Source organism: Hydractinia symbiolongicarpus, chromosome 6 (assembly GCF_029227915.1).
Source record: "Hydractinia symbiolongicarpus strain clone_291-10 chromosome 6, HSymV2.1, whole genome shotgun sequence".
Classification (NCBI taxonomy): domain Eukaryota; kingdom Metazoa; phylum Cnidaria; class Hydrozoa; order Anthoathecata; family Hydractiniidae; genus Hydractinia; species Hydractinia symbiolongicarpus.
The window spans coordinates 10,564,827-10,587,811 of record NC_079880.1 but is presented as its reverse complement, the minus strand read 5'-3'; the positions used below and the strand labels follow the sequence as shown (position 1 = coordinate 10,587,811).

Sequence of the window (22,985 nt, the reverse complement as noted above, 5' to 3'; positions counted from 1 at the left end):
TTTCTTTTACGTAATGGTCGTTGATTGTTTCGTTCATAATTATTTCTGTTACCATATCTGAAACGTTCATTTCGAGGTCTAATTGAACTTCCATGAGTTGCAGTAGTAAATACAGGTTCAGTTTTAGTAATAGATGGTTCAACTTTTATGCTTTCATTGCTATTAGTAGGTAATGATTGTTCTCCGAAAAACTTTTTTAATGTACTTTTCATTTGTTTAAACATAGTATTTACTTCTTCATAGTTTACACCAGTAAGTACAAGCTGTCTGTCCGAATGTTTTAAACAAGCTCCATCAAGTAATTTGAATGCTAAAACACTTTCTGGTAATGCCATATCAAATTTCTTTGTTTTATTGTACAACTTTTCAAATTCTATTATATACGACTCCATAGTTTCATCACTTTTTCTTTTATAACGATCAACGTTTGTGTAATGTTCATACATATCAGTTAATTCATCTTTCTTAAACAAGTTGTCCATAAACGCTATCAAAATGTCTATTCCATCTTCTTTATTCAAATCAGCAATACTAATCTCCTGAACACTTTATCTCGTACTTGTGTTGAATCTTCTTCTGGTAAAGATAAGGCCACTGCGATGTCTTGCTTCTGCTTCTCTAAATCTGTTAATAATGTCCATGCTTTCAATTCATCAACATAACGATTATATGGCTTCTTGTCATTAAAGACTGGGGGTATCTTGTAATTGTGACTCATCCTCTGCTACCACTGTTAACATCAATTTATTTACTGAGATAGGTAAAAACCCCAGTCATACAACACAATTCTAAACTAATCTAAAATATAATAATAGTAAACATAGTAAACATCTTAAACATTTAGAGCCGAAATGTCTGGAACAGTGTTTTCTTTGTTACTGGACAAAAAACTATGATGCATTTTTTTGTTTCTTATTCGAAAGTCTGTTGCATTATAAGCATCAACATAGGGCCTTGTCTAGCTAGCGCAATGTTTTGAACTTTAAAAACGTCATATTAAAATTAGAACCCAGTCTTTTTTATTTTGACACGCTTCTTTCAAAAAACGAAGTTTTTGCAGAGATATGAACAGGGAATATAGGTGTTTAAAGATAAATTCTTGAGTTTATGTGTTTTTTTTTTGATTTTATAAGTTCAAATACGTAGTCAAAAAAAAAAATCACATTTTTGAGGTTACTTCCCCTTTAAGTACTCTTAATAAATTTATTATACTTTATGCTAATTTCTCTTTCAACCTCTTTCAAATGAATTAGTTTTTTCTCTTCATGAAGCAGTTGAAATAGGATTTTTATTTGTTAAATTTTGTTAATTTAATGCCAGGGAAAGTTAAGCCAAAAAATTATTTTTTGATAATTTTGATGTTATTAATACAAAACGAAGGCCCTTTTATTTCCGTGTCATAATTCTAGCAGAAAAAATTAAAAACCTAACGTTTTCTGTTTGGAAATTTTGATTTGATCTTAGCCACTTTGAAAGTAAAAAAGGTGGATTGAGTGCAGTTTATAATATAAATGTACTCAGAAAGTTATTCTCATAAATTGATAACTACAAGGTTCACTGTAAATAAACAAATCATAGACTTTTTCCCAAAATATCTTCAAAGATTGCTTCAAGTGCTTATTTTAACTATTTTTTTATTTAACTTTTTATCATTTTTAGTTAGTTTCTGAGAGTTGGTTAATTTCTTATGTGTTGTGTACGTTTTTCTCTCCCTACAATTTTTGGGTTAACTTCCCATGTATAATAAATGATTCTGTTACTAAATAACTAAAACTAATGTAACTGAGGACCAAAATTGGCCTAAGTTTCTAAAAATAAGCCTACTTACACACTCACTAGGTTGATGTTAATATAAAATCTTTGAACTACAATATTTTTATAACCTTTCTTCCAAACGACACAATCCTATATATTATTGTGATCAGCATTTCAAACTTGACAGCTAAAAACTTTTGTATAGGGATTTAACAGGCTATTTGTTATTAAAATTTATCATTTGCTTCTGTCCAAAGAATTTTTCCACAGCATTTACATCTAATCATGACTAATCGAAAAAGGTTTTAAAGTTTTCTGGATTTTAATTGTCCAGTTTATTTTGCCATCCTATATTTCTATATATTCGTATTCAGTTATGTTTTGTGATGCCTAGGTAACAATTTTTAAATTTTGTTTTTGTAGAATTTACCTGCTGTAAAGAAAACATGGTGAATCAAAGCGGATTTAAAGTATTACTTTTAATTCTTATGATTTTTGGAATTGTTATACCTTTGTTTACTTTAATTGCACTACAGTTTCAAAACATCTCAATCAAAGACGATGCTCTTTTGGCTTCACATGAACTATTATATGTGGATATTGAAACAAAGAAGTCTCAAGTAGATGTTTTAAACACACACTTGCAAGAACTTGAGGTAATTCGAATTAAAGCTTTGAATGATTTAGTTCAATTAGACCAAAAGAGAGTTGCATTACAAAGAGAAATAGAATCTTCCACTGCAGAAAAAGAAAAATTATTAAAGGAGTCCAGATCATATGCAAAACAGATTCAAAGAATGAAAAAAGAGGCAGAGTCTAAAAGAGAATGGAGTAGACAAAAGGTTGTTACAAATGTTATTCATGTTGGAATTCCCAAAAGTCATTTATATGTGAATCAGAAAGACGATTTGCCACATCAAATGAGAAAAACTAAAGGCTGTTGTTTTGACTCATGTTTTGACTATTCTCAATGTTCAATTTTAAAAAAATTCTCTTTTTATATATATGAATCAGAAGCCGAAGAAATGTTTAAAATAATGTCAACATTTGCAGAATACTTCTCAAATGTTAAAGATGCATGTGTTACATTTGTTTCAGTAAAAATTACAAACAATATGAGTAAAATTAACCAATATTTATATTCTTTACCATCATGGAAAGGCTCAGGAACTAATCATGTTTTGTTACTTAACTCCTCAGAAAGTAATGATAAATTTTGCAGTCTGATAAGCAAACTAAAGAGAGGGAATTCAATCCTTGTAACAACTGTACATTGTGATGAATTTCAAGAAAATTTCGATATATTAGTGCCAGCAATTTCTTCTTGGACGACTTTACCTCCTTTGTTTCCAACAACAAGAAAGTTCTTTTTATCTTTTTATAGTCAAGAGCTCAGCGAAAAAAGTAAATTTTTACACAAAGAAGATTTGTCTGAGTTGCAAACAAACAAAGATATATTTATCAAAACAAAATGTGATGAATACGCTAGATTATGTTTACTTGGCTGGTGTGCGTGTGGTTCAATAAAAATACGTGGAATTTTGCTACAAAATTCAATGTTCTCTATTGTTGTTGCTGACATGAAAAGTAATTTCTTGTCTGAAATAATAGATTGTTTTAAAAATGGTGCAGTTCCTGTTATAATAGGCTCAATTGACAATGTATTGTTTTCCAGTGTTATTGATTGGAAACTAGCCACCATTATTATTCCGTACCAAAGACTTCCAGAGTTATTATATATACTACAAACTATGACTATAAGTGATATCATAGATCTAAAATGGCAGGGGAGATTTTTGTACCAGACTTATTTTTCCACACAAACCATGCTTCTTAGAAGTGTGATATCTTTAATTAAAAACAGAATATTTTTGCCACCGACTCCTATAAAAGACTACACAGCTATTAACATAAACAACATCACTCGTGTACCACAAGGGCAAGAGATTTTAGAAGTTGCATTTTCTTCACGTAAGTTTAGTCATAATTTCACATATTCTGGAAAGAATCAACACAGAGTATGGAACACCTACCCAGGTGCAGTGGATATGTACCCAGTCGTACCATGGGTTGAAGCAGTACCTTCTCAAGTGCAATTCCTTGAGGAAGGGAAGGACGCTTACATGCCTATAGGGGATGGCAAAGGTGGGGATGGAGTTGCATTTTCTCGCTCCTTAGGTGGTGATTATCCTATTGAGCAGTTCACAGTGCTTATGCTGACTTATGATCGTGAAGTCATTCTTATGGAAGCATTACAAAGATTATCAGGAATGAAATATTTAAACAAAGTTATTGTGGTGTGGAATCACCCAGATAATCCAGGTGAAGACCTCTCATGGCCAGAAATAGGTGTTAAGATTGAGGTAAACGTTTTAAACTTTTAGGTACGTAAAACTAAGCAATACAAATTTGGATGATCTTAATCATCTAAATTTTTGACAGTCTTAAATTTTGCCCATTTATTTTTTTTTCAAGGTTTTAAGGAGCAATACAAAATTTATTTCAAGTCTAAATTCTGCTCTTTATCAGGATAACATCCTGTTAAGTTTTCAGTACCGTAAAAGGTATTTGCTTCATTAAAATTTTCTTTTGGTTTAGATATTCTAAAATTTTAATTTTTTCAGTTATTTTCTTTAATAATATCTTAATTACATACTAAAAATGACCTTCAATTTAACATTTCAACAAATCCTTATTTCTCTATTTGACCATACAAAACAAAAAATAAAAGCCGTCATTAAAGATTTAAAATTAATTTTACACAAGTTAGTTTGATTCCCCATTTCTATATCCAAGAGTAAAAAGCAGTATTTTATTGCATTTCTTATTTCCTATTGGTGTTCAAATAACAAACATGCAATACACCTCTTTATAACAATATAATAACCAATTTTCAAAGAATAAACACACCAAACTTTTGCTCAAAAATATTTATTGAGGTGAAATAATAACCATGTCATATATATCTTCATAACGGTATAATAACCATTTTCGAAATAATAAAGACACATAACATTTTCATTGAAATAACTCCATTGTGTGAAATAATCACCATTCAGTGCATATCTTTGTAGTGACAGAATAATTATTTTATGAATAATAAAAACACATATAACTTTCACTGGAATAATTTCTTTGTTCTGAAATAATAACCATAAATTATATATCTCCATAACGATACAGTTACCATTTTCATGATAAACACACATACAAGTTTCGCTCGAACATCTTTATTGACGTGAAATAATAATCATGCAATATATATCTGCATAACGATATAATAAACATTTTCAAAATAAACGCACAAATAAAACTATCGCTAAAACATCCTCCTTGAGATGAAATAATAACCATGCAATGTATATCTTCATAACGATATAATAACCATTTTCGAATTAATAACTCATACAAAACTTTCGCTGAAACATCTTCATTGAGGTCAAATGATAACCATGCAATATATATCTTCATAACGATGTAATAATGATTTTCGCAGTAATAAACACACATATAAAACTTTGGTTTAAACATCTTCATTGAAGTGAAATAGTAACCATGCAATATATAGCTTTTTTACGATATATTAACCATTTTCGAAATAATAAACACTTATAAAATTTTGCTTAAACATCTTCATTGAAGTGAAATAGTAACCATGCAATATATCTTTATAACGATATAATAGCCATTTTCGAATTAATAACTCATACAAAACTTTCGCTGAAACATCTTTATTGAGGTCAAATGATAACCATGCAATATATATCTTCATAACAATGTAATAACGATTTTCGCAGTAATAAACATAAAAAACTTTGGTTAAACATCTTCATTGATAAGAAATAATAACCCTGCAATATATATCTTCATAACAATGGAATAACTATTTTTAATATAATAAACCCAGATAAATCTTTCGCTTAAACATCTTCATTGAGATGAAGTAATAACTTGCAATATATATCTTCATAACAATGAAATAACGATTTTCGAAAAAATAAACGCACATATAAAACTTTCGCTGAAACATCTTCATTGAAGTGAAATAATAAACTTGCAATATATATCTTCATAACGATGTAATACCGATTTTCGAATTAACAAACATATAAAACTGTGGTTTAAACATCTTCATTGAGGTGAAATAATAACCATGCAAGGTATATCTTCATAACGATATAATAACCATTTTCGAGATAATAAACGCAGATAAGTCTTTCGCTTAAACATCTTCATTAAGATGAAATAATAACCATGCAATATATATCTTCATAGCTATGCAATAACGATTTTTGAAATAATAGGCATATAAAACTCTGGTTTAAACATCTTCATTCAAGGGAAATAATAATCATGCAATATATATCTTCATAACGATGTAATAACGATTTTCGAAATAATGAACATATAAAACTTTAGTTTAAACATCTTCATTGAAGGGAAATAATAACCATGCAATATATATCTTCGTAACGATGTAATACCGATGTTCGAAATAATGAACATAAAACTTTGGTTTAAACATCTTCATTGAAGGGAAATAATAAACATGCAATATATATCTTCATAACGATGCAATAACGATTTTCGATTTAATAAACATATAAAACTTTGGTTTAAATATCTTCATTGAGGTGAAATAATAACCATGCAAGGTATATCTTCATAACGATATAATAACCATTTTCGAGATAATAAACGCAGATAAATCTTTCGCTTAAACATCTTCATTAAGATGAAATAATAAACATGCAATATATATCTTCATAACGATGCAACAAGGATTTTCGAATTCATAAACATATAAAACTTTAGTTTAAACATGTTCATTGAAGGGAAATAATAACCATGCAATATATATCTTCATAACGATATAATAACCATTTTCGAATTAACAAACATATAAAACTGGGGTTTAAACATCTTTATAGAGGTCAAATGATTACCATGCAATATATATCTTCATAACGATATAATAACCATTTTCGAGATAATAAGCGCAGATAAATCTGTGCTTAAACATCTTCATTAAGGTGAAATAATAAACATGCAATATATATCTTCATAACGATATAATAACCATTTTCGATTTAATCAACACAGATAAAACTTTTGTTTAAACATTTTCATTAAGATGAAATAATAACCATGCAATATATATCTTCGTAACGATGTAATAACCATTTTAATAACCATTTTAATAAACACAGATAAAACTTTGGTTTGAACATTTTCATTGAGGTGAAATGATAACCATGCAGTATATATCTTGCTACAGATATAATAACCATTTTCGAATTAATAACTCATACAAAACTTTCGCTTAAACATCTTCATTAAGATGAAATATTAAACATGCAATGTATATCTTCACAACAATGGAATAACTATTTTCAAAATAATAAATGCACATATAAAACTTTCGCTCGAAGCTCTTTCTTGTGATGAAATAATAACCCCGCAATATATATCCTCATAATAGTATAATAGCTGTTTTCAAATTAATAAACACACATATAAAACTTTGGTTTAAACATCTTCATAGAGGTGAAATGATAAACATGCAAGATATATTTTCATACCGATATAATAACCATTTTCGAGATAATAAACGCAGATAAATCTTTGCTTAAACATTTTCATTAAGGTGAAATAATAAACATGCAATATATATCTTCATAACGATGCAATAACGATTTTCGATTTAATAAACATTGAAATCTTTCGCTTAAACATCTTCATTGAAGTGAAATAATAACCCTGCAATATATATCTTCGTAACGATGTAATAACCATTTTTGAATTAATAAACCCAGATAAATCTTTGCTTAAACATTTTCATTGAGGTGAAATGATAACCATGCAATATATATCTTGCTACAGATATAATAACCATTTTCGAATAATAACTCATACAAAACTTTCGCTTAAACATCTTCATTGAGATGAAATAATAACCATGCAATATATATCTTCATAACGATATAATAACCATTTTCGAAATAATGAACATATAAAACTTTAGTTTAAACATCTTCATTGCAGGGAAATAATAACCATGCAATATATATCTTCGTAACGATGTAATACCGATTTTCGAGATAATAAACACATTTAAACTTTTGCTTAAACCTCTTTTCTTGAGGTGAAATAGTAGACATGCAATACATATCTTTATGACGATATAATAACGATTTTCGATTTAATAAACATATAAAATTTTGGTTTAAAAATCTTCATTGAAGGGAAATAACAACCATGCAATATATCTTCATAACGATGTAATACCGATTTTCGAAATAATAAACATATAAAACTTTGGTTTAAACATCTTCATTGAGGTGAAATAATAACCATGCAAGGTATATCTTCATAACGATATAATAACCATTTTCGAAATAATAAACGCAGATTAATCTTTCGCTTAAACATCTTCATTAAGATGAAATAATAAACATGCAATATATATCTTCATAGCTATGCAATAACGATTTTAGATTTAATAAACATATAAAACTTTGGTTTAAACATCTTCATTGAAGGGAAATAATAACCATGCAATATATATCTTCGTAACGATGTAATACCGATTTTCGATATAATAAACACATTTAAACTTTTGCTTAAACCTCTTTTCTTGAGGTGAAATAGTAGACATGCAATACATATCTTTATAACGATATAATAACCATTTTCGAAATAATAACTTATACAAAAATTTGGCCCAAACATCTTAATAGAGGTGAAATGATAACCATGCAATATATATCTTAACAATGGAATAACAATTTTCACAATAATAAGCGCACATATAAAACTTTCGCTCGAAACTCTTTCTTGTGATGAAGTAATAACCATGCAATATATATCTTCATAACGATGTAATCACCATTTTTGAATTAATAAACATATAAAACTTTGGTTTAAACATCTTCATTGAGGTGAAATAATAACCATGCAATATATATCTTCATAACGATATAATAACCATTTTCGATTTAATCAACACAGATAAAACTTTGGTTTAAACATTTTCATTGAGGTGAAATAATAACCATGCAAGATATATTTTCATAACGATATAATAACCATTTTCGAGATAATAAACGCAGATAAATCTTTCGCTTAAACATCTTCATTAAGATGAAATAATAAACATGCAATATATATCTTCATAACGATGCAACAAGGATTTTCGAATTCATAAACATATAAAACTTTAGTTTAAACATGTTCATTGAAGGGAAATAATAACCATGCAATATATATCTTCATAACGATATAATAACCATTTTCGAATTAACAAACATATAAAACTGGGGTTTAAACATCTTTATAGAGGTCAAATGATTACCATGCAATATATATCTTCATAACGATATAATAACCATTTTCGATTTAATCAACACAGATAAAACTTTCGCTTAAACATCTTCATTGAGATGAAATAATAACCATGCAATATATATCTTCATAACGATATAATAACCATTTTCGAGATAATAAACGCAGATAAATCTTTCGCTTAAACATCTTCATTAAGATGAAATAATAAACATGCAATATATATCTTCATAACGATGCAACAAGGATTTTCGAATTCATAAACATATAAAACTTTAGTTTAAACATGTTCATTGAAGGGAAATAATAACCATGCAATATATATCTTCATAACGATATAATAACCATTTTCGAATTAACAAACATATAAAACTGGGGTTTAAACATCTTTATAGAGGTCAAATGATTACCATGCAATATATATCTTCATAACGATATAATAACCATTTTCGAGATAATAAGCGCAGATAAATCTGTGCTTAAACATCTTCATTAAGGTGAAATAATAAACATGCAATATATATCTTCATAACGATATAATAACCATTTTCGATTTAATCAACACAGATAAAACTTTTGTTTAAACATTTTCATTAAGATGAAATAATAACCATGCAATATATATCTTCGTAACGATGTAATAACCATTTTAATAACCATTTTAATAAACACAGATAAAACTTTGGTTTGAACATTTTCATTGAGGTGAAATGATAACCATGCAGTATATATCTTGCTACAGATATAATAACCATTTTCGAATTAATAACTCATACAAAACTTTCGCTTAAACATCTGCATTGAGATGAAATATTAAACATGCAATATATATCTTCGCAACAATGGAATAACTATTTTCAAAATAATAAATGCACATATAAAACTTTCGCTCGAAGCTCTTTCTTGTGATGAAATAATAACCCCGCAATATATATCCTCATAATAGTATAATAGCTGTTTTCAAATTAATAAACACACATATAAAACTTTGGTTTAAACATCTTCATAGAGGTGAAATGATAAACATGCAAGATATATTTTCATACCGATATAATAACCATTTTCGAGATAATAAACGCAGATAAATCTTTGCTTAAACATCTTCATTAAGGTGAAATAATAAACATGCAATATATATCTTCATAACGATGCAATAACGATTTTCGATTTAATAAACATTGAAATCTTTCGCTTAAACATCTTCATTGAAGTGAAATAATAACCCTGCAATATATATCTTCGTAACGATGTAATAACCATTTTTGAATTAATAAACCCAGATAAATCTTTGCTTAAACATTTTCATTGAGGTGAAATGATAACCATGCAATATATATCTTGCTACAGATATAATAACCATTTTCGAATAATAACTCATACAAAACTTTCGCTTAAACATCTTCATTGAGATGAAATAATAACCATGCAATATATATCTTCATAACGATATAATAACCATTTTCGAGATAATAAACGCAGATAAATCTTTCGCTTAAACATCTTCATTAAGATGAAATAATAAACATGCAATATATATCTTCATAACGATGCAACAAGGATTTTCGAATTCATAAACATATAAAACTTTAGTTTAAACATGTTCATTGAAGGGAAATAATAACCATGCAATATATATCTTCATAACGATATAATAACCATTTTCGAATTAACAAACATATAAAACTGGGGTTTAAACATCTTTATAGAGGTCAAATGATTACCATGCAATATATATCTTCATAACGATATAATAACCATTTTCGAGATAATAAGCGCAGATAAATCTGTGCTTAAACATCTTCATTAAGGTGAAATAATAAACATGCAATATATATCTTCATAACGATATAATAACCATTTTCGATTTAATCAACACAGATAAAACTTTTGTTTAAACATTTTCATTAAGATGAAATAATAACCATGCAATATATATCTTCGTAACGATGTAATAACCATTTTAATAACCATTTTAATAAACACAGATAAAACTTTGGTTTGAACATTTTCATTGAGGTGAAATGATAACCATGCAGTATATATCTTGCTACAGATATAATAACCATTTTCGAATTAATAACTCATACAAAACTTTCGCTTAAACATCTTCATTGAGATGAAATATTAAACATGCAATATATATCTTCACAACAATGGAATAACTATTTTCAAAATAATAAATGCACATATAAAACTTTCGCTCGAAGCTCTTTCTTGTGATGAAATAATAACCCCGCAATATATATCCTCATAATAGTATAATAGCTGTTTTCAAATTAATAAACACACATATAAAACTTTGGTTTAAACATCTTCATAGAGGTGAAATGATAAACATGCAAGATATATTTTCATACCGATATAATAACCATTTTCGAGATAATAAACGCAGATAAATCTTTGCTTAAACATCTTCATTAAGGTGAAATAATAAACATGCAATATATATCTTCATAACGATGCAATAACGATTTTCGATTTAATAAACATTGAAATCTTTCGCTTAAACATCTTCATTGAAGTGAAATAATAACCCTGCAATATATATCTTCGTAACGATGTAATAACCATTTTTGAATTAATAAACCCAGATAAATCTTTGCTTAAACATTTTCATTGAGGTGAAATGATAACCATGCAATATATATCTTGCTACAGATATAATAACCATTTTCGAATAATAACTCATACAAAACTTTCGCTTAAACATCTTCATTGAGATGAAATAATAACCATGCAATATATATCTTCATAACGATATAATAACCATTTTCGAAATAATGAACATATAAAACTTTAGTTTAAACATCTTCATTGCAGGGAAATAATAACCATGCAATATATATCTTCGTAACGATGTAATACCGATTTTCGAATTCATAAACATATAAAACTTTAGTTTAAACATGTTCATTGAAGGGAAATAATAACCATGCAATATATATCTTCATAACGATATAATAACCATTTTCGAATTAACAAACATATAAAACTGGGGTTTAAACATCTTTATAGAGGTCAAATGATTACCATGCAATATATATCTTCATAACGATATAATAACCATTTTCGAGATAATAAGCGCAGATAAATCTGTGCTTAAACATCTTCATTAAGGTGAAATAATAAACATGCAATATATATCTTCATAACGATATAATAACCATTTTCGATTTAATCAACACAGATAAAACTTTTGTTTAAACATTTTCATTAAGATGAAATAATAACCATGCAATATATATCTTCGTAACGATGTAATAACCATTTTAATAACCATTTTAATAAAGACAGATAAAACTTTGGTTTGAACATTTTCATTGAGGTGAAATGATAACCATGCAGTATATATCTTGCTACAGATATAATAACCATTTTCGAATTAATAACTCATACAAAACTTTCGCTTAAACATCTTCATTGAGATGAAATATTAAACATGCAATATATATCTTCACAACAATGGAATAACTATTTTCAAAATAATAAATGCACATATAAAACTTTCGCTCGAAGCTCTTTCTTGTGATGAAATAATAACCCCGCAATATATATCCTCATAATAGTATAATAGCTGTTTTCAAATTAATAAACACACATATAAAACTTTGGTTTAAACATCTTCATAGAGGTGAAATGATAAACATGCAAGATATATTTTCATACCGATATAATAACCATTTTCGAGATAATAAACGCAGATAAATCTTTGCTTAAACATCTTCATTAAGATGAAATAATAACCATGCAATATATATCTTCGTAACGATGTAATAACGATTTTCGAAATAATAAACATATAAAACTTTGGTTTAAACATCTTCATTGAGGTGAAATAATAAACATTCAATATATATCTTCATAACGATATAATAACCATTTTCGATTTAATCAACACAGATAAAACTTTGGTTTAAACATTTCCATTGAGGTGAAATAATAACCATGCAATATATATCTTCATAATGATGTAATAACGATTTTCGAAATAATAAACATATAAAACTTTAGTTTAAACATCTTCATTGAAGGGAAATAATAACCATGCAATATATATCTTCGTAACGATGTAATACCGATTTTCGAATTAATAAACATATAAAACTTTGGTTTAAACATCTTCATTGAGGTGAAATAATAACCATGCAAGGTATTTCTTCATAACGATATAATAACCATTTTCGAGATAATAAACGCAGATAAATCTTTCGCTTAAACATCTTCATTAAAATGAAATAATAAACATGCAATATATATCTTCATAACGATGCAATAACGATTTTCGATTTAATAAACATATAAAACTTTGGTTTAAACATCTTCATTGAAGTGAAATAATAACCATGCAATATATATCTTCGTAACGATGTAATAACCATTTTAATAAACACAGATAAAACTTTGGTTTGAACATTTTCATTGAGGTGAAATGATAACCATGCAGTATATATCTTGCTACAGATATAATAACCATTTTCGAATTAATAACTCATACAAAACTTTCGCTTAAACATCTTCATTGAGATGAAATATTAAACATGCAATATATATCTTCACAACAATGGAATAACTATTTTCAAAATAATAAATGCACATATAAAACTTTCGCTCGAAGCTCTTTCTTGTGATGAAATAATAACCCCGCAATATATATCCTCATAATAGTATAATAGCTGTTTTCAAATTAATAAACACACATATAAAACTTTGGTTTAAACATCTTCATAGAGGTGAAATGATAAACATGCAAGATATATTTTCATACCGATATAATAACCATTTTCGAGATAATAAACGCAGATAAATCTTTGCTTAAACATCTTCATTAAGATGAAATAATAACCATGCAATATATATCTTCGTAACGATGTAATAACGATTTTCGAAATAATAAACATATAAAACTTTGGTTTAAACATCTTCATTGAGGTGAAATAATAAACATTCAATATATATCTTCATAACGATATAATAACCATTTTCGATTTAATCAACACAGATAAAACTTTGGTTTAAACATTTCCATTGAGGTGAAATAATAACCATGCAATATATATCTTCATAACGATGTAATAACGATTTTCGAAATAATAAACATATAAAACTTTAGTTTAAACATCTTCATTGAAGGGAAATAATAACCATGCAATATATATCTTCGTAACGATGTAATACCGATTTTCGAATTAATAAACATATAAAACTTTGGTTTAAACATCTTCATTGAGGTGAAATAATAACCATGCAAGGTATTTCTTCATAACGATATAATAACCATTTTCGAGATAATAAACGCAGATAAATCTTTCGCTTAAACATCTTCATTAAGATGAAATAATAAACATGCAATATATATCTTCATAACGATGCAATAAGGATTTTCGAATTCATAAACATATAAAACTTTAGTTTAAACATGTTCATTGAAGGGAAATAATAACCATGCAATATATATCTTCATAACGATATAATAACCATTTTCGAATTAACAAACATATAAAACTGGGGTTTAAACATCTTTATAGAGGTCAAATGATTACCATGCAATATATATCTTCATAACGATATAATAACCATTTTCGAGATAATAAGCGCAGATAAATCTGTGCTTAAACATCTTCATTAAGGTGAAATAATAAACATGCAATATATATCTTCATAACGATGCAATAACGATTTTCGATTTAATAAACATATAAATCTTTCGCTTAAACATCTTCATTGAAGTGAAATAATAACCCTGCAATATATATCTTCATAACGATGTAATCACCATTTTTGAATTAATAAACATATAAAACTTTGGTTTAAACATCTTCATTGAGGTGAAATAATAACCATGCAATATATATCTTCATAACGATATAATAACGATTTTCGAATTATTAAACATATAAAACTTTGGTTTAAACATCTTCATTGAGGTGAAATAATAACCCTGCAATATGTATTTTTATACCGATATAATAACCATTTTCGAGATAATAAACGCAGATAAATCTTTCGCTTAAACATCTTCATTAAGATGAAATAATAAACATGCAATATATATCTTCATAACGATGTAATAACGATTTTCGATTTAATAAACATATAAAACTTTGTTTTAAACATCTTCATTGAAGTGAAATAATAACCATGCAATATATATCTTCATAACGATATAATAACCATTTTTGATATAATAAACCCAGATAAATCTTTGCTTAAACATCTTCATTGAGATTAAATAATAAACATGCAATATATATCTTCATAACAATGAAATAACGATTTTAGAAATAATAAACACAGATAAAACTTTCGCTTAAACATCTTCATTGAAGTGAAATAATAACCATGCAATATATATCTTCCTAACGATGTAATAACCATTTTAATAACCATTTTAATAAACACAGATAAAACTTCGGTTTGAACATCATCATGGAGGTGAAATAATAACCATGCAATATATATCTTCATAACGATATAATAACGATTTTCGATTTAATAAACACAGATAAAACTTTGGTTTAAACATCTTCATTGAGGTGAAATAATAACCCTGCAATATATATTTTCATACCGATATAATAACCATTTTCGAGATAATAAACGCAGATAAATCTTTCTCTTAAAAATCTTCATTAAGATGAAATAATAACCATGCATTATATATCTTCATAACGATGTAATAACGATTTTCGAAATAATAAACATATAAAACTTTGGTTTAAACATCTTCATTGAGGTGAAATAATAAACATTCAATATATATCTTCATAACGATATAATAACCATTTTCGATTTAATCAACACAGATAAAACTTTGGTTTAAACATTTTCATTGAGGTGAAATAATAACCATGCAAGATATATTTTCATACCGATATAATAACCATTTTCGAGATAATAAACGCAGATAAATCTTTCGCTTAAACATCTTCATTAAGATGAAATAATAAACATGCAATATATATCTTCATAACGATGTAATAACGATTTTCGATTTAATAAACATATAAAACTTTGGTTTAAACATCTTCATTGAAGTGAAATAATAACCATGCAATATATATCTTCGTAACGATGTAATAACCATTTTTGAATTAATAAACATATAAAACTTTGGTTTAAACATCTTCATTGAAGTGAAATAATAACCATGTAATATATATCTTCGTAACGATGTAATACCGATTTTCGATATAATAAACACATTTAAACTTTTGCTTAAACCTCTTTTCTTGAGGTGAAATAGTAGACATGCAATACATATCTTTATAACGATATAATAACCATTTTCGAAATAATAACTTATACAAAAATTTGGCCCAAACATCTTAATAGAGGTGAAATGATAACCATGCAATATATATCTTAACAATGGAATAACAATTTTCACAATAATAAGCGCACATATAAAACTTTCGCTCGAAACTCTTTCTTGTGATGAAGTAATAACCATGCAAGATATATCTTCATAACGATATAATAACCATTTTTGATATAATAAACGCAGATAAATCTTTCGCTTAAACATCTTCATTAAGATGAAATAATAACCATGCAATATATATCTTCGTAACGATGTAATAACCATTTTAATAACCATTTTAATAAACATAGATAAAACTTTGGTTTAAACATTTTCATTGAGGTGAAGTGATAACCATGCAATATATATTTTGCTAACGATATAATAGCCATTTTAGAATAAATATCTCATACAAAACTTTCGCTTAAACATCTTCATTGAGATGAAATATTAAACATGCAAGATATATTTTCATACTGATATAATAACCATTTTCGAGATAATAAACGCAGATAAATCTTTCGCTTAAACATCTTCATTAAGATGAAATAATAAACATGCAATATATATCTTCATAACGATGCAATAAGGATTTTCGAATTCATAAACATATAAAACTTTAGTTTAAACATGTTCATTGAAGGGAAATAATAACCATGCAATATATATCTTCATAACGATATAATAACCATTTTCGAATTAACAAACATATAAAACTGGGGTTTAAACATCTTTATAGAGGTCCAATGATTACCATGCAATATATATCTTCATAACGATATAATAACCATTTTCGAGATAATAAGCGCAGATAAATCTGTGCTTAAACATCTTCATTAAGGTGAAATAATAAACATGCAATATATATCTTCATAACGATGCAATAACGATTTTCGATTTAATCAACACAGATAAATCTTTCGCTTAAACATCTTCATTGAAGTGAAATAATAACCCTGCAATATATATCTTCATAACGATGTAATCACCATTTTTGAATTAATAAACATATAAAACTTTGGTTTAAACATCTTCATTGAGGTGAAATAATAACCATGCAATATATATCTTCATAACGATGTAATAACGATTTTCGAATTAATAAACATATAAATCTTTCGCTTAAACATCTTCATTGAAGTGAAATAATAACCCTGCAATATATATCTTCATAACGACGTAATCACCATTTTTGAATTAATAAACATATAAAACTTTGGTTTAAACATCTTCATTGAGGTGAAATAATAACCATGCAATATATATCTTAATAACGATATAATAACGATTTTCGAATTATTAAACATATAAAACTTTGGTTTAAACATCTTCATTGAGGTGAAATAATAACCCTGCAATATGTATTTTTATACCGATATAATAACCATTTTCAAAATAATAAACGCAGATAAATCTTTCGCTTAAACATCTTCATTAAGATGAAATAATAAACATGCAATATATATCTTCATAACGATGTAATAACGATTTTCGATTTAATAAACATATAAAACTTTGTTTTAAACATCTTCATTGAAGTGAAATAATAACCATGCAATATATATCTTCATAACGATATAATAACCATTTTTGATATAATAAACCCAGATAAATCTTTGCTTAAACATCTTCCTTGAGATTAAATATTAAACATGCAATATATATCTTCATAACAATGAAATAACGATTTTAGAAATAATAAACACAGATAAAACTTTCGCTTAAACATCTTCATTTAAGTGAAATAATAACCATGCAATATATATCTTCCTAACGATGTAATAACCATTTTAATAACCATTTTAATAAACACAGATAAAACTTCGGTTTGAACATTTTCATGGAGGTGAAATGATAACCATGCAATATATATTTTGCTACAGATATAATAACCATTTTCGAATTAATAACTCATACAAAACTTTCGCTTGAACATCTTCATTGAGATGAAATATTAAACATGCAATATATATCTTCACTACAATGGAATAACTATTTTCAAATTAATAAACACACATATAAAACTTTGATTTAAACATCATCATGGAGGTGAAATAATAACCATGCAATATATATCTTCATAACGATATAATAACGATTTTCGATTTAATAAACACAGATAAAACTTTGGTTTAAACATCTTCATTGAGGTGAAATAATAACCCTGCAATATATATTTTCATACCGATATAATAACCATTTTCGAGATAATAAACGCAGATAAATCTTTCTCTTAAAAATCTTCATTAAGATGAAATAATAACCATGCATTATATATCTTCATAACGATGTAATAACGATTTTCGAAATAATAAACATATAAAACTTTGGTTTAAACATCTTCATTGAGGTAAAATAATAAACATTCAATATATATCTTCATAACGATATAATAACCATTTTCGATTTAATCAACACAGATAAAACTTTGGTTTAAACATTTTCATTGAGGTGAAATAATAACCATGCAAGATATATTTTCATACCGATATAATAACCATTTTCGAGATAATAAACGCAGATAAATCTTTCGCTTAAACATCTTCATTAAGATGAAATAATAACCATGCATTATATATCTTTATAACGATGTAATAACGATTTTCGAAATAATAAACATATAAAACTTTGGTTTAAACATCTTCATTGAGGTAAAATAATAAACATTCAATATATATCTTCATAACGATATAATAACCATTTTCGATTTAATCAACACAGATAAAACTTTGGTTTAAACATTTTCATTGAGGTGAAATAATAACCATGCAAGATATATTTTCATACCGATATAATAACCATTTTCGAGATAATAAACGCAGATAAATCTTTCGCTTAAACATCTTCATTAAGATGAAATAATAAACATGCAATATATATCTTCATAACGATGCAACAAGGATTTTCGAATTCATAAACATATAAATCTTTCGCTTAAACATCTTCATTGAAGTGAAATAATAACCATGCAATATATATCTTCGTAACGATGTAATAACCATTTTTGAATTAATAAACATATAAAACTTTGGTTTAAACATCTTCATTGAAGTGAAATAATAACCATGCAATATATATCTTCGTAACGATGTAATAAACATTTTAATAACGATTTTAATAAACACAGATAAAACTTTGGTTTAAACATTTTCATGGAGGTGAAATGATAACCATGCAATATATATCTTGCTAACGATATAATAACCATTTTAGAATTAATAACTCATACAAAACTTTCGCTTAAACATCTTCATTGAGATGAAATATTAACCATGCAATATATATCTTCACAACAATGGAATAACGATTTTAGAAATAATAAACACAGATAAAACTTTGGTTTAAACATCTTCATTGAAGTGAAATAATAACCATGCAATATATATCTTCGTAACGATGTAATAACCATTTTAATAACGATTTTAATAAACACAGATAAAACTTTGGTTTAAACATTTTCATGGAGGTGAAATGATAACCATGCAATATATATCTTGCTACAGATATAATAACCATTTTCGAATTAATAACTCATATAAAACTTTCGCTTAAACATCTTCATTGAGATGAAATATTAAACATGCAATATATATCTTCACAACAATGGAATAACTATTTTCAAATTAATAAACACACATATAAAACTTTGGTTTAAACATCTTCATAGAGGTGAAATAATAACCATGCAAGGTATATCTTCATAACGATATAATAACCATTTTCGATTTAATAAACATATAAATCTTTCGCTTAAACATCTTCATTGAAGTGAAATAATAACCCTGCAATATATATCTTCATAACGATGTAATAACCATTTATAAATTATTAAACATATAAAACTTTGGTTTAAACATCTTTATAGAGGTCAAATGATTACCATGCAATATATATCTTCATAACGATATAATAACCATTTTCGAGATAATAAGCGCAGATAAATCTTTGCTTAAACATCTTCATTGAAGTGAAATAATAAACATGCAATATATATCTTCATAACGATGTAATAACCATTTTTGAATTAATAAACATATAAAACTTTGGTTTAAACATCTTCATTGAAGTGAAATAATAACCATGCAATATATATCTTCATAACGATGTAATAAACATTTTAATAACCATTTTAATAAACACAGATATAACTTTGGTTTAAACATTTTCATTGAGGTGAAATAATAACCCTGCAATATATATCTTCGTAACGATGTAATAACCATTTTTGAATTAATAAAAATATAAAACTTTGGTTTAAACATCTTCATTGAAGTGAAATAATAACCATGCAATATATATCTTCATAACGATGTAATAAACATTTTAATAACCATTTTAATAAACACAGATATAACTTTGGTTTAAACATTTTCATTGAAGTGAAATAATAACCATGCAATATATATCTTGCTACAGATATAATAACCATTTTCGAATTAATAACTCATACAAAACTTTCGCTTAAACATCTTCATTGCGATGAAATATTAAACATGCAATATATATCTTCGCAACAATGGAATAACTATTTTCAAATTAATAAACACACATATAAAACTTTGGTTTAAACATCTTCATTGCGATGAAATATTAAACATGCAATATATATCTTCGTAACGATATAATAACCATTTTCGAGATAATAAGCGCAGATAAATCTTTGCTTAAACATCTTCATTGAAGTGAAATAATAACCCTGCAATATATATTTTCATAACGATATAGTAACCATTTTCGAGATAATAAACGCATATACCTTTCTCGAATTACGAAAATCAAGGACTGTTTTTTAAAGAAAACCTTGTGAATGGAAACCAGGTGTCTTTCTAAAGTACTTGAACGTTCGAAAGGCACATTCGATAAACAATTCGTTTATGAAGTAAACACAGCATTTATTCACGAAGAGATTATATTGATAAGCGATTTTATATTTAATATCTTGTGGCCGAAGAAGGTTTCGCATAAAATTAAACGTAAAGAGTACCATAAAAGTAGTATGATTCAAATGTTGATGATTTTATAGAACTGGGATTTTTTGTATGAAAGTTATTTAGATCAAGTTGGTTTATTTTATTTACTGCTGTGTTGGGAAACCTAGCTAACAAGTATGATACACAATAGGAAGCTTTTGCAACTTTTTATCGTATTATTAGTCTTGCTTACCTTCGACTGACTTACTTACCTTCGTATTCAATACAACAACCTAAATATCTTCGTAGCTGGCTACATTACCTTCCTCTAGCTAAAGCTGTAAATGTGTTGTGCGTTTGAAAATATGTATGTTTTTAACAGTTCCACTAGCTGGATTCGTCGTAGAGAGATTCTCTTCTTTATAATCTTCGCTATTCGTTTTTTTTTTTCGCAGAGAGCCGTCCATTCTGTATATCTGATCCATTTGTAATGTGTGTGTCTCTTTTCTTTTGCACCTGATATGACGTCAAATTTGTTACTTCTTTTTACGCAGATTTGATTGGTCAATCTTTTTATATGACGTTTGATTAAAATGACACGTGAACTGTGACGTAAAATCCGTTAAGAACACATTTAAAGAATCGTATCATCAAAATAAAAAAAACAGCCGTCTCCTTTTTTTGGCTAAAATAAGTTCGCACCAATTTTAAGTTTCCTAGCTAACATTATCTGCTTCTAGAATTGTTTACCTCCAAAGGCAAAGGCCTCTTATAACAGAAACCAACCTAATAAGGCTTTTTAATTTACGACATTTGCAGTGATGTAAAGACTGAAGTGTTTTTCAGTGATCCCTCATGACTTAAGTCCATTTATTTAACAATTAGTTAATTCTTTAAATTGGCAGGTTCATGGTTAGGTTTCATATCCCCTTTGAATATTCAGTTCTAAATGGCTTTATCTTTATTATATCACAGTTTTGGATATATTTTTATATTCTATCATTATATCGGATTTATCATCTCGAACGTGTGTCTTTATGCTATGATGTTTTTTTATTAAGGCCCTGTTAAAAATGTTCTAAATGAACTCCAAATTATTAGCAACAAGGCTCCTTAGTGCTAACAGTACATAAATAGGGACTGCTTAATATTTTAAACAGGGTTTTCGCAACACTATAATGAATTCTTAAGGCTTATTTGATACAACGATGTAATGTGAAACAAGATACAAAGATTAAACAAAATATGCAGCTGTTAGGCGCCATTCAATTTTACGTGACGCCTGAGGGGTAGGGGTATGATCATTTTTGTTACGAACTGTTACGAAAATTTAGGGAAGTTTGGAGAGGAGGGGGTTAATCAGAGCACTTTTGTTATGTAACAGAGATTTTCTCTTTGAAATGTCTCGTAATTACCTTAAGGTTGAGCTCTTTTTAATTATTTTTGTGTATGATCTACATCTTTAATGACTTTCTTGCTTACGCAAAAAGTACCTAAACTGTCATCTTGTGTGCTAAAAGAATGGCCTTGTTATATCTTTTTCTCATATTGGAGCATTAGTTTGTCTGACTATCTGTTACATTAAGGTTTTTGGTAATATAGGAAATAAATAGATGATGCCTTAAGATCCGAATTATTATATAACAAGGGGATGGGTGGGTGTTTTGGTGGTACTA

General features: G+C 27.0%; 1 protein-coding gene across 3 annotated transcripts in view; it reads left to right on the top strand.

Annotated features, from left to right (window-relative positions):
• LOC130646977 (exostosin-like 3) overlaps nt 1–22,985 on the top strand; it is a 56,318-nt gene that overhangs the window by 27,460 nt on the left and 5,873 nt on the right. For all 3 annotated transcript variants that reach the window (XM_057452665.1, XM_057452664.1, XM_057452663.1), the window contains one exon: nt 2,179–4,118. In XM_057452665.1, the coding sequence (XP_057308648.1) occupies nt 2,179–4,118 (1,940 nt within the window). The remainder of the gene's footprint in view (nt 1–2,178; nt 4,119–22,985) is intronic.